We start from the raw sequence: 13182 nt of genomic DNA, 5'->3' as shown, positions 1-13182 counted from the left end.
CACATGCCACCATGCCTGGCTAATTTCTTTGACTTTTCTCTAGAGACAGGGTCCACCTATGTTTCCCAGGCTGGTCTCAGACTTCTAGACTCAAGTGAACCTGAACCTCCCACCTCGACCTCTCAAATTGCTGGGATTACAGTTGTGAGCCACCACACCTGGCCTAAATTTCTTATGTGCCATGCTACTACAAAACATCATTATTAGGGGCAGCTAGATGGAAGGTGTAAGAGGACACTATAGTGCCTTTTCAATATTTCTGTATATCTAAAATCATTTCAACAGGAAGAAACATTTATTTTAAAACATGAAGGTGGTTACCCTTCCATGAGTTTCAAGTACAAAGGCAGGCTCATGGTGTCATTAGAATTCAGAATGCTGGTCGCAGGGCTGGGGGTGCTGGGAGGGGCTGGGCATGGTTGGCTTTGTGATCTGGGTGCTGGTGTGTTCCATCTGTGCATGAGTTTCGAGCTGCCCACTTTCTTAATACATTTTCATAAGTTTAACAAAAAATAAAATGAGGATGCAAAACCTGCTTGGGTTGTTAAGCCTCGGGAAATTACCTCTGCCATGAGCCCTGGCCCAGATGCTTCTAGAAGCCTAGAGGGAACTGAACACTTTCCAAGTAGAGGTGGCAGAGGCAAGGCCCTGAGGTGGGAGCGCATGGCTGTTTGTCCCTAGCTCTGAAGGGGGTGTCCTGGTTGGAATCAGTGCTGGGTGCACTGCAGGGCCCGGAAGTCCATGTCCACATTGGGGCTCAGCGCAGTGAAAGCCAATCTCACCCCCTCCGCAGAGTGCTCAGCCTGCCAGCAGGTGGCCAGCTGGTCCTCCTGGGATATGGCAGGGACCCAGCAGCTCTGTTCGAAATCATAATGAGGGAACCAAGGGCCCCCTACATCCAGGTCTGTCGGGAGGCGGGGCATCGAGTTCCACTCCAGGAATCTCCAGGAACCCTGAGGTCCTCCCTGAGCCAGGGCCAGGCTGGGCACACCCTGAGTGCCCACAGGGTAGGTGTCTTCCCAGACAGCATCACCAGGACAGGCTGTGGAAGAACGAGGTGCCCATGGCGGAGAAGCTGGCCAAATGGGCCGCTGGAACCGGGCTGGTGGGCCTGGAGGGGCCTGCCTGTTCCCCTTGCAGATGGTCTTCCTGCCACGTGAAGCTGGCACAGGACTGGGTGCTGAGGACCCTTGCTCGGGCTTGGCTGAAAGGAAAACAGACGTGGTCAGTGTCTCCAGTGAGCCCTTTCCGGGCTGGGCCCCACCTGCCTGCGTCTCTGGAGTCTTTGGGGTCTCTGTGTGGCCCCCGTGGTCTGACACTGAGGACACGCCTGTAGTCTGCTGATCCCAGAGGGAGGGGTGTGTGCTGCCTGGCATGGGGAAGCCGTTGGGGCATGGCGGGTGGCTCCTGGGACTGCCCCCAGCGTTCAGACTGGCTGGGGGCGTCCTGCCACACACCTTCGTCCCACGGCTGTTGGGCTTGGGATATGGCCCCCAGTCAGAACTCAGGTGGGAGGGGCCTTGGATGTCACCCAGCCCTTTACCACCTCACATGGGGACCTGTCTCCGCAGTGGGTGATTGGGCCCGGACGTGGGTCACCCTCTGCCTCCCTGGGCTGCCCAGTCCATGCCAGGACTGACCCTTCCCACATCTGGCTGAACTCTTGGCTCTGGCTCTGGCTCTGGGCCCGGGGTCCCACCTGTGCCCTCTCCCTGAATGCGCTGTGGGTCAGGGACACCCAATTCCCTTGTCTCCCTTGCTCAAGTCTTGTTGTCCTGGCAACCCTGGAGGAGCGTGCAGGAGTGAGGGGCCTCTGCTGCTCTCTGAGGCTGTGGGTGATTGCAGGGAGGGGCAGGGTCTCCCACAAATGGGTCTGGCTCCTCTAGTAACTTTGAGGGCCCTGTGAGGGGGAGAGCAAGACACCATGGAAAGTGGGAGGGGGCTTGTTGGAGGGTCTTGCCCACATCCCCCTCCTGCATGCACAACACGTCCAGTACACACGCACTGAGCGCCTGCCCTGAGGGCCGGTGGGCCTCTTGTACTTTCTTAGAGTCCAGGAGGAAGAGGAGGAAGAAAAGGTGAAGAGGAAGGCCCAGGTAGTAGTGTTGCTGGTCCGGGGCACTCGCCCACTACTGACTGCCCAAGAGGGTGACATGGGAGGGGACCTGGCACTGGAGCCCACCTGGGGGTGGCAGGTCCCCTTGCATCCTTGTTAGTTTCTTTGTAGAGGCCCTAAGACGCTTGAGCACAGTGTCATCGTCCATGGCCCACGTATCAAAGAACTGGTTCCGAAAACGTGCCCACCGGCCAGACCTGGATGTCTTCATGAGGCGCTCTAGGGACAGGGTGGATATCAGGCCAAGAGAGTTACCTGGGAATGGTCACAGCTCATACCCTGTGGCCACTTCAGTCTCCCACTGGGCGGTGCCAGATCCTTTTGTGGCCACCCCAGGCGTCCACATGTACACAGGAGACTGTGGCTGGGGGGTGATCTGGGCAGGGAAGTGTTCACCACACTTCCGACTTTCATCTGGGTCATGTGGGGGATGGGCTCGGCGTCACAGTGCCCTGCCCAGCCCACCTGGCCAGACCTCCCTCTGGGCCAGAACAGAGGATCATGAGGACAGTGTGAGGAAGCTGCCCTCGGGCCAGTCGGGGTCTGACCGCAGGGCTCCCCAGGCCCCACTGGGCACACGTAGACTTACTCTTCTGAACCTTAAAGGCAATGCTTGTTATCGGCATCAACACCTGTCCTCCTTCCAGCAAATACACGTCCCACAGGCGCAGGGTGAGCCCGAGAGAGATCTGTGGGGACAGCAGGTGTGAGAGAACCTGGCCCTTCCAGGCTGGGGCTGGTGGCTCGAGCTGCGCACATTGGGGCTTCAGTCTCCAGAGTCAGTGACCTTCCCCATGAGGGCTGCCTGAGCCATCCAGAATGCTGGGTCAGACAAGGTCTTGCAGCTCCTCATAGGGGGCACTCATTTGAGTGGGGATGTGGCTCCTGGAGAGAGGGGCTTGCCCAGGGCTTGAGGCTTCCCTGAGCCCTCTCAAGTTGGGTCCTGGCCCAGTCAGCCCATGAAGCTGGGCCTGAGCCCCAGCCATTGCCCTGGGATGACCCCTCTTGGGCAGAGGGTTTTGCTTGTGTGACTTTCAGGGACCCGCCTGAACCTCCTGTGGGCTGGGAGTGAGCCAGACCCCCGGGATGGGGAAGCAGGGCGCTGCAGGGCAAGGAGGGTCCCTGAGCCAGGATCTCCCTATGCCTCCTTACCCCTTGAATCAACATCCGGAGAAGGCAGCCTAACGAGGAACACTGCCCGCATAGACCTTCCTTGTCCTGATGGGAGGAACAGAGGTGCTCAGGGCCCCCTGGGCTGCCCTAAAAACCTCCATCTTCCAGGGCCTCTGAAGACCCTTCCCCTAGTGCAGAACACTGGGCGGTGTCCAGAGCTCCCCACAACACTGTCCCCTTCCCACACTCCCAGTGGACACACTGCCCTTTGCCCTGCTCTGCAGGAGCTGGGTCCCCATCCCTGTGTCTCTGTCTCCTCCAGGGCAGGAAAGGAAACCAACTCCCAGCCCATGGAGAACCCAACGTCCCAGGTCAGGCCCTGGCTGAGACTCCGCCAGTCACCAGTCCCACGAGGGGCTCCAGTCCCCCTGCTCCTACAGCCCCACGGGAGGCAGGGCCTCTGAGAAGAGCCGAGGGGACCACAAACTCACCTGATGCCACATGGTCTTGGGTTGTGACTTGGGTACCACATGCTCCTGTTGGTCTTGGAGCCCCTGGACTGTCCCACCATTTGGGCTGTGGAATCCTGAGAAGCCCCCAGCCCATCATGAAATCAGAGCCTTCCCCCAAGATGTGGAGCCATCAGCTGCAAGAGCTGGGCAGCTGCAGAGGCCCCCAAACCCGAAGGCCTCCCACCCTCCCATCTGGTGACCCCACCATGTGGCCTTTGCCCTGGGGAGGTGGGACAGGAACATCCCCTGGAGCCTGGCTGGAGGTTCCCCTGGAGGCCTCCCGGGCTAGGGCGCAAAAAGGGCAAGCCTGACTTTGAGGCCACAACAGAGCGGCCAGAATAGGGTGGGGGCTGGGCTTCCTGGTCATCTCCTGGAAGTGGGGTCGTGCCAGGGGACACGGGATGGGGAGATGCTGCCACCTGGGCTTGGTCAGCCCATTCGTGGGCACCAAGGGCAGCAGGAGCCCAGGCAGCTGGAGGGCAGGAGGACTCTCAGGGAGGGGAGAGTCAGCTGCACAGAATCAGAGCCGGAGGGCGTGGCTCCAGGACACAGAGGGTGGCCACGGGGAGGATGAGATGCCCTCTGCTGATGGGGATGAAAGGCATCTGTGGACTCCTGTGGGACCCTCAGCAGAGATGTCCTAAAGGCTCCCAACAAGCTGGCGACACAAGGATGGTGCCTTGGCTGAAAGCCGAGATCATCTGGCCACGGTGGCCGTCCCCGGGTCTGGCTGCATGAGGCCCCAGGGGCAGCTGTTCACCTACCTGGCAGGGAGTGCCTCTCACTGGCCAGCAGCTGCACCAGTGCCCAGAATGCATCCTCCTCAGGCAGGTAAAGGAGGAACAAGGCGGCGATGTGGCTCAGGTCCCTGCAGTAGCCCACTTCCTGCAAGAGCCAGAGTCACCATGGAAGGACATCACCTGGGAGGGCTGAGGTCACCTGGGAGGACTCATGTCATTGGAGAGGGCAGAGGTGACTGGGGAGGCTTCCTATGAAGAAGAGGCTTCCTCAGGATGCAAATTCATTTCATGACAAGAGCCAAGTCCTTCAGGCACTTCAGCACCTTGTCCAAAATGTCTCCTGAGAGCACTGTCCTGCGTGTGACACTGCCAAACTCCCGGGCTTTGGGGCAGCCCCAGGAGGAAGGTGTCATTTCTTGTTCTGAGAAGTGGTGGTCAGGCCCAGGTGACACCAGGAGTCCAGGCCCCAACTCCTTTGTGTCTCAGCTTGACCCCTTGAGACCACTGCCTTGCTTGGAGGTTTATGCCAGCAGTGAGCTGGACTCCTACCTCCTATATCCTGGTGGGTCACAAATACTAACTTTAAAAGAAGCAACGACACCCCCACCAGACACCCACTCCTGTGAAGATGGAAATATGGCCCGGGAACCTCACTGCCAGGAATACTCACCAGGTTATACTCCGAATATGCCAGGAGGATGTAGAATAGTTCCCGCTGCCTAGGAAACAGAGAAAGGGGGCTACGGTTTGGTTTGTGCAGATGCTGTTAGTTTCACTTTGTCTACAAATCCTAACAACAAATCCCATTTCAGGTTCAGATGATTCACAAGATAAGCAGTGAGCTCTTCAGGGCCTGAGACTGTTGAAGAAATGTTTCAGTAAAATCCACATCTGTGACATGCAAATAGCCCAGTTCTACAGTGAGTTGACCGATCCTTTTCACGCTGAATGATTTTTTTTTCCAGTTTGCACACACACCAGTTCAGTCTTTGGGTGTACAGTTCCTCCATGGTTCCAAACCAATGTGCAGTCTCCTGGCCACTGCTCCAGCCCCTCCTGGAGAGACTCCTTCATCTTCCAAATCTCCAGGGTTTCCCCTATGCACCCAGCCTCTCCCCGATCCGTTAGCCCCTGGCCACCCAGACTGCTTCTCAGTCCCTATGGTTTGGCCTTTTCAAGAATGGCCTAGGAATGGGAATCCTACTGTGGTAGCTTATTGGGTCTGGCTTCTTTCCCTTAGCAAAATGCATCTAGGATCCACCCACGTTCGTGCAGCCATCACTGGTTTGTTCCCTTTTCTCACCAGGTCTTCCCGTTTGAACGGAGGAACAGCCTGTCTCTCCCCATTCCCGTGTTGAAGGCCATCCCCGAAGGCTCCGTGTGTGAGTGACAATGAATCAAGCAGTGAACGTGGCATGCAGGTTTCATGTGGATGTCAGTTTTCAAATCAGTGGGTTCAATATCTGTGACACCTTGGGGATGCGTGGTTCAAGTCCATTGAGCTTTGTGAGCCACTGCCCAACTGGCTGCCAACATGGCTGTGCCATGTCATGTTCCCAGCAGACCTGGATGAGAGTTTCCAGGACCCCTAATTCTCCCAGCATTTGGTGCTGTCAGTGTTGCCTGGGGAGGCTCATGGGCCCTCCATCCTGCCACCCTCCCCTGGGTCCTACCATGCGTCCCCATGGGTCAGGGAGAGCACCTTTCACCATTGTGCGTGATTTTCTTTGCTGTTTTCTGTCTCCTCAGGATCCTCCTGGGTTCTGGCCCCACATGTTCCAGCCTGGCCCAGGGCTTGGAACCAGGGAGGTGCTGGGTTCATGGTGCCAGCTGCTCCCTGGGCCAGGAGAGCTCTTGGCAGCTCTGTCATCCCTGCTGGGTGACCCTGGCTTCTGCTGCGGGGAAGTCTCCATCCCTCTTGTTCACCCCATCTCCACTGGGACCCTGCAGCTCCCGTAGGCTTACTTGGCTCCATATCGATCCTTGAAGAAGACATGGTTCCGGAGAGTCCTGCTCACGTCCAGGTTGATCTGGTGGATGTGTTCAGATGACCTCTTGCCCTTCTCCTTCATGATCTGCAGGGCCAAGAGGAGGAAGCAGCCTCAGAACAGATGGAAGCCTCCCTGCCCCAAATGGCAGTCAGCCCACAGTCAGCACTTCGGGAAGGAAGGAAAGAAGGAAGCTTTCCTTCTGCAGAAAGCTGCTTTTTGGCTTGTTACTGAAGCCAGGGAGGGTCACCAGAGCTGAGTTTGTCTCTGGTGACTATGCCACTGTCCATGCCCAGGATGTGTATCTGACCATCCCCCCCCCCACCCCCAACAGGGTGGGCTTGACGTTCCCTCCAGCTGGAGACCTGGGCCCCTGACACGGCCTGTCCTGTTTGTTGTGCTCTGGCTGACAGTACCTTATATTTTCTGGGGTTTTTCGACTTGATTTCCTGAATGTTCAGGAGGACTGACCACACTGGGCCCCTGATGTTCATGGGAACGCCCTTATAGATGTGATCTATGAGCTGTGGGCAGAAAACAATCTGGTGTCACAGGCCACGGGGTGACCCCAGCAAGGACCAGAGCCTGGGGATTCTGGAAATTGTCAGTTTTGGCCCCATGATTCCTCAGTAGAGGTGAGATCAAGCTGGGGCAGGGTCTGCCTTCCCAGGACTGAAAGAGTGGATGGACACTCAGAGTCGAAACTCTGATCTGCACCTTTTTCTTCCTTCAGGTCACTAGGGCATCCCTAGCCTTGAACTCCAGGTGGTCCCAGCCCTAGATTCAGATTCCCTCCCAGCAAGGTGACGCTTGCACGAATAGGCAGGCAATCTGGTGACCAGGCCTGCAGTCCTCTGGGCGAGGACAGTGTGCCACCCCCGCTCTGAGAGGCTGACGGTGCCAGGCCAAAGCCATGGGTGCCTGACCCCTGTCTCTGCAGAGAGTACTTCCAGGGGCCTCTCCCTCCACACATTACCTTTTTGCTGTTTTTATATGTCTCCCATTCACCCAGCATCTCCAGCCACTTGTTCTTTCTTTTTCTCTCCTGCCGAATTTGCTGCCAAATGAGACATGTTGGAGTTAGCAGAGCTGCCAGGCTTCCCAGAGCCACCCGTGGATGCTGGGTCTTGGGCTCTGGATCCCTGGTGGGACCCAGCTGGAAGGAGCCAGGGAAGGGCAGACCCTAAGGGCTGAGAGCCTTTGAGCAAATGAGCACCAGTGGGCTGGCTTTGGGACCCCAGGATGTGCCATCCTCAGGCCACAGATACACCAGTCTTAGGTCCCAGCTTCTAGGTGGGTTCCTGATACAAGCAGGCAGCCACCTCCAAGCCAGGACTGTGGTTCTCACTTTGGAATTTTAACAAACTGCCAAAGTTACGGCAACTTGGGGTCAGGTCTCTGCTGCCCCTCCCAATGACAGCGTGTTGCCCTCACCCGCCACCACCCAGGCCAGCTGCTTCCTCTGCCTCACTGACAACCCGCCTAGTCCGTACGTCCCTGGACCAGCCCCTCCATGCATCAGGCTCTTACCTTCACCTCCCGGGCAGTCACAGGAGGGAGCTCCGTCTCACTGTAAGGCAACCCAGGCAGAGCTGAGGACCTGCACAAGGCCTGGAGCCGCCCAAGCCTGGGAGCCGACCCCCAGAAAGGACTGGCTCTGTCCCTATCCAGCTCAGGACTCAGCCCGGGAGAAGGCACAGGGAAGGGAGGACAAGGGCCTTCCTGTGGGGCTGACTCCCAGGAGGGGCAGGACCTGGGAGAAGAAGGAGTACAGGGACTCCCAGTACAGCCTGGCTGGGGTTACTGGGACCCTGGCATGGGGGGTGGTCAGGCTGCACAATGGGGCTGCCCGTCCTGGACTCGAGGTGGTGCTTTCTGCTGGAGCTGAGAAAGGTTAGCCCTGAGATGGGATGGGGGCCACCTAGGGTGGGCGACCGGGCCCTGACAGGAGTCCCTCAGGGAGTGACCACATCACTCCACCTGGGTCAAGGGAGCCTGCCCTGAGACCTGCCCGGTGTACTCTGGGTGCACCAGGGACCCATCCCACTTGACAGCCCCAAGGCTCTTGCAGGTTCTGACCCCCCAGCATCCACCTGCCTCTCCCTGCATCTGAGCCACACACCCTGCATTTCAGAAGTGGCACGGCTCATCAGCTCCCTCCCACCCTACCTCCCCCGGGATGCTCTCTCTCTCCATCCTATGATGCCCAAAGGATGGGCTCCTGGCTGGGCTCCTCTTACCTGGCCCCAGATCCCTTCCCGGCACCAGACCCAGGGTCTTTAGTCACAAGCCCTGCTGCCTCCCTGGCCTCCCCGTGACATGCCCAGAATGGGGCCCTGCCCATCTTCTCCCCCATTCCCCTAGGGCCACAACCCCCACTGTCCCCATGCCTTTCCCCCTTCCCCATGGGGACAGTGAGGGCAGTAGACCTAAGGACATGGGGGAGAACAGGGGCAGGTGGGCCCTCAGAGACCTGCTGGACAACAGCCCCAAGGCTGGCCAAGCATCCACCTGCCTCTCCCTATACCTGAGCCACACACCCTGCGTTTCAGAAGTGGCACGCCTCATAAGCTCCCTCCCACCTTATCTTGCCCGGCATCCGCTCTCTCTCCATCCTATGATCCCTGAGGGATGGGCTCCAGGCTGGGCTCCTCTTACCTGGCCCCAGATCCCTTCCCAGCACCAGACCCAGGGTCCTTAACCACAAGCCCTGCTGCCTCCCTAGTCTCACCGTGAGATGCCCAGAGCGGGGCCCTTCCCGTCTTCTCCCCCATTCTCTTCGGGCCAAAGCCCCCACTGTCCCCACACCTTTCCCCCTTCCCCATGGGGACAGAGAGGGCTGTAGTTCTAGGGAAATGGGGGAGGACAGGGGCAGGTGGGCTCTGAGAGACCTGCCGGACAACAGCCCTGAGGCTGGGCCAGGTGTCTCCTCACCCTGTGGCCACAACCCTTGGATCTCACCGGGGTTGTCTCCTGGTACACAGGGCCAGAACCTCAGGCTGCCCCGCTCCTCTTGTGCTAACTTGCCGACAGAACTGCTGAGAGCCCAGGGGCCTGGCCTAGCCCAGTCTCCATTCCCACCTGCTCCCTACATGGGCCTTGCACCTCTGGCCCAACCACAACCTCAGGCTGGACCTCCAGGGGAGCCAGGGAGGAGTTCTGACCCTGGAAAAGAGGTTGGCCAGACCTGGCGAGACATGTCCTGTGTCAGAAAGGCTTTTCTAAAAGCAAACCCATCCCTGAGCTGAGACAGCTGCTTTAGGGGTGAGGGGAGCACAGAGGACTCACTGCAGAATCCCAAAGCGATCAATGCTGCTGTAGATTTCAACAGGCTCAGGCCCCTTGTCCTCTGGCAGCCCAGCTTGGTGTCCCTGTAACCCAGAGGGAGCCTTAGTGAGGGGTCCAAGGTAAACGGTGCAAGGGCCTGGGGGTATTGGCCACCTGTCCCTGCCCTGTGCTCCTAGGGAACCCAGGACCCTTTGACTAGGGTGCACTGGAAAAGACCTCCCTCCAAGGAGCAGACCCAACTGTACCTTCTGATACTTCATAATTATGTCCTCCCGCTCCTGTGCCTGCAAACTATCTGCGTCCTCTATCATGTCCATCCTGTGAGACAAAATTGTCTAAAGGTTACATTGTACCCGACAGCTTCAGAGAACCCCTGAACCGCTCCCGTCGGGCTCCCAGATGCCGGCTGGTTGTATAACCTTCATTCCACCACTGCACTCCGGTAAAAAGGGGCCAAACCCCATGGCCCACACCTCCATGGGTCTCTGCAGTCTGAAGCCCCAAGCAGGGGTGGGCATCTTCCCAAGGACTCAAGAAGAGTGGGACCTGGACAGAGAATCCCATTGTCCCCTTATGCCAGGAAATGCACACACACCTGCCCCGGCAGGGTGAATGGTGTCCACTTGCCAAGGGTGAAAAGCCTGTGATGGGCTATTCCAGGGATGTGGATGCAAACTGCGGTCAGGCACCAGAGGTCTCTGTACGATCAGCCTCCTTGGATGCTCAGGGCCACAGAGATGCCCAGTTTCCTATGGGGAACAAGATCTCTCCTGACTGCTCCGTTCTACCATGCTCATCACTTGGGCTACCATGGCCCTTCAGTCTAACCAGTGAAGCTGCTTTAGGAATAACGCCATTTGAGCAGGAGTGTGTTTGGTTTTGGGGATGAAAATGATCTACTGTCTCCAAAGCAGCCACTGTGCTCATGGAAACCACGTCTCTCAGGGAGGGACTGTGGACTCCACCATTCTGAGCTGTCCCTACAGGAGGGGGCTTCATTTTCCTGGGTCACTGATGAAGAACAGTGGGTCCTCGCTCCTGGAGAACATCTAGATGGACCATCCTTCCTGAGAATACTCGGGGCAAAAGGAAAGCGAGGCCAGACAGAATAAGAAATACTTGGGGAGAACCCCAGTGCCTGGACCCCTTTGAACACAAGAGAAGATAGTCTCCCCTCAGCCAGCCCTCCAGGGCTCCTTCACTTTCCACAACTCCCCAAGGGCAGAAGGCTCCCCATGCCACTCCCAGACAAGGGACTGTGTGTGTCCAGTGGGTCCCACAGTGACCATCAGGACCCAGCTTAGGCCCCAGCTGTGTTCTGAGGACCCTTCCCTCCTCCCCACCCACAGTGGATCCATCCCAGTGTCTCTTCCACGGCCAGGCTCTGCCCCATCGGGATCGGAAATCTGGGCAGATTTGGGATCTAGAGCAGGGAGGTCTCAGGGTTGAGGCCTGAAGTCTAGCACGGCACACAGCAGGGCTGAGAGCAAAACTCAGGGTCGTGTCTGGATTCTCGGGCCGGTTACCGCCTCTCTGACCCCAGATGTCTCACCTGTCGAATGGGTACATTCGGGAACAGCACCCACTCTACGAAGCCACCATGAGGACAAAAGAGAAAATCGTCTACACAGGCAGTGTAGAACGGGCGCCCGGTGACTGCTCAGGGATGACCCTCCTCTGTAGCTGCCCAGAGGCCAACACTGCCCATACCATAGCCACTGTCCCCAAGTCAGCCTGGAGGGAAGAGAGCAGGTGACACTCACCTGATTCTGATGAATCAGTTGGCCTGGGTTATGCCTCTCAGGGAGAAAACCTTTGAGTCCACAAGCTGCTCACCAACACCACTGTGTGTGAGTAACTGCTGTAGAACACAGACACAGGCTGGAGAGCGGATAGGTGCTAAGCACCAGTGACATTCTGATGTCATGGCACGCATCACAATGGGGCCTTGCCCGGGTCAGCAGGGCCCAGAGTCAGGTCCTCCGCCGCCTGAGGCATCAACATGCCTGCCTGCATTGTGTTTGTGCACATGCGTGTACACGTGTATGTGGGTAAACATGTCTGTGCACATGTGTGTTACTTCTCTGGCCAGGCCTGGCTCCCCCACTCGTGTGCACCCAGTTCCTCATCACTGTCATCCCCGGAGCCCAGGACCAGCATCAGACCTCCCTGAACTCAGCCCTCCCTAGCCAGGGTGGTCCTGGGATACACATAGGGGTGGAGGGAAGTGACTGTTTCTGTTGAATCTCAGAATACAAAAGCTAATACTATTAACTAATGGTGATTTAGTATCTCTAATGGTCTTTTTTAGTGTCTCTAATGGTATCACTTCTTCATTTCTGGTATTTTAACTGGGTATTTCTCTCCATGACCCTTGGATATTTTAGCTAGAGGATCCTGTGGGGAAAGTGCCGGGCACACAGTAGGGGCTCACTCCTCTAGTCATGTTATCTAACACGTGGCTCAGCTGTCCTTCCACCCACGGCCTAAGGGATGCCAAATTCCCGGGTCCAGAAAGAGCTTGGGATAAAATGAACATCCAAGGGGAGGGCTTTGACTTGGGCTTAGTCTGCCTGTGCCATCCAAATGGAGTCTCAAGTCCTGAGACAGGGCGTCCAGATGCCCCAGTGCAGGGCCCTCCTGATCAACACCTGCTCCCCTGTACTCATTAGCAACCTCACCCACCCTACTCTCAAAGCATACTTGGCCCTCATATCTAGGAGCTCTGTATCTGTGGATTCAGCCAACAGCAGATGGAAAATATTCAGAAAATAAATTGGATGGTTGTGTCTCTACTGAACATGTGCAGACTTTGTTCTTGTCATCATTCCCTAAACAATACAGTATCACAACCATTTATATAGCATCTGCATTGTATTACACATCATGAATAATCTAGAGATGGTCTAATGTATATGGGAGGATGTGCATAGCTTATATGTAAATACTAGGCCATGTTATGTCAGAGACTTGAGTATCCATGGATTTTGGCATCCCTGGGGACCCTAGAACTAATCCTCCATGGATACCAAGGGATGACTGTATAAACTCACTCAGGAAGGCTTCTCACTGGAGGAAGGGCCCAGTTCAGGACTCACAGGTACATCTCCCTGGACTACTGTCCATTCATCCATTGTCTCCCCCGACTCCACATCTTGGACTGTCCCAATGACAGCCCTAGCAAGAAGAGACAAGAAACAAGACAAGTTCACGCTGTCCAGTTTTGAGGTCTTGAAAGAAGTTGCACCAGTATGAGAAGAGTGGATCAGTTTTCTCCAGGATCCAGAAAGCATATCAGGCAGCCTTGGGGTAAGGAAAGGAGCCCAGCCTCTCCAGCAGCCACATGGGCCAGCAGTAGGATGGGGCTGGGGCTGGCCATGTGGATCACTTGGGCCTCATGAGGTGAAAGGAAATACCAGGGGGCA

The 13182-nt window shown here is 56.9% G+C and overlaps 1 protein-coding gene across 5 annotated transcripts in view; it reads right to left on the bottom strand.

The window, feature by feature from the left end:
* LOC129018030 (ubiquitin carboxyl-terminal hydrolase 6) overlaps positions 1-11765 on the bottom strand; it is a 59186-nt gene extending 47421 nt beyond the window's left edge. For 4 of the 5 annotated variants that reach the window (XR_008495187.1, XM_054459153.2, XM_054459155.1 and 1 more), the window contains exons 1-15: positions 11521-11765; positions 10353-10506; positions 10003-10075; positions 9758-9840; positions 8000-8039; positions 7446-7526; positions 6886-6993; positions 6447-6556; positions 5152-5200; positions 4506-4626; positions 3721-3815; positions 3269-3334; positions 2706-2805; positions 2183-2335; positions 783-1204 (exon numbers count right to left, since the gene is read on the bottom strand). Coding sequence is in view for 4 of the 5 variants with exons in the window: in XM_054459153.2 (XP_054315128.1) it covers positions 783-1204; positions 2183-2335; positions 2706-2805; positions 3269-3334; positions 3721-3815; positions 4506-4626; positions 5152-5200; positions 6447-6556; positions 6886-6993; positions 7446-7526; positions 8000-8039; positions 9758-9840; positions 10003-10074 (1500 nt within the window). In the remaining variant the exon portion in view is untranslated. The remainder of the gene's footprint in view (positions 1-782; positions 1205-2182; positions 2336-2705; positions 2806-3268; positions 3335-3720; positions 3816-4505; positions 4627-5151; positions 5201-6446; positions 6557-6885; positions 6994-7445; positions 7527-7999; positions 8040-9757; positions 9841-10002; positions 10076-10352; positions 10507-11520) is intronic. The other variant, XM_054459156.1, reaches the window with a different exon arrangement.
* Positions 11766-13182: the final 1417 nt, after the last annotated feature.

Source organism: Pongo pygmaeus, chromosome 19, assembly GCF_028885625.2.
Source record: "Pongo pygmaeus isolate AG05252 chromosome 19, NHGRI_mPonPyg2-v2.0_pri, whole genome shotgun sequence".
NCBI lineage: Eukaryota > Metazoa > Chordata > Mammalia > Primates > Hominidae > Pongo > Pongo pygmaeus.
Note: the sequence above shows the minus strand (reverse complement) of the source record. Positions and strands in the feature narration are given on the sequence as shown.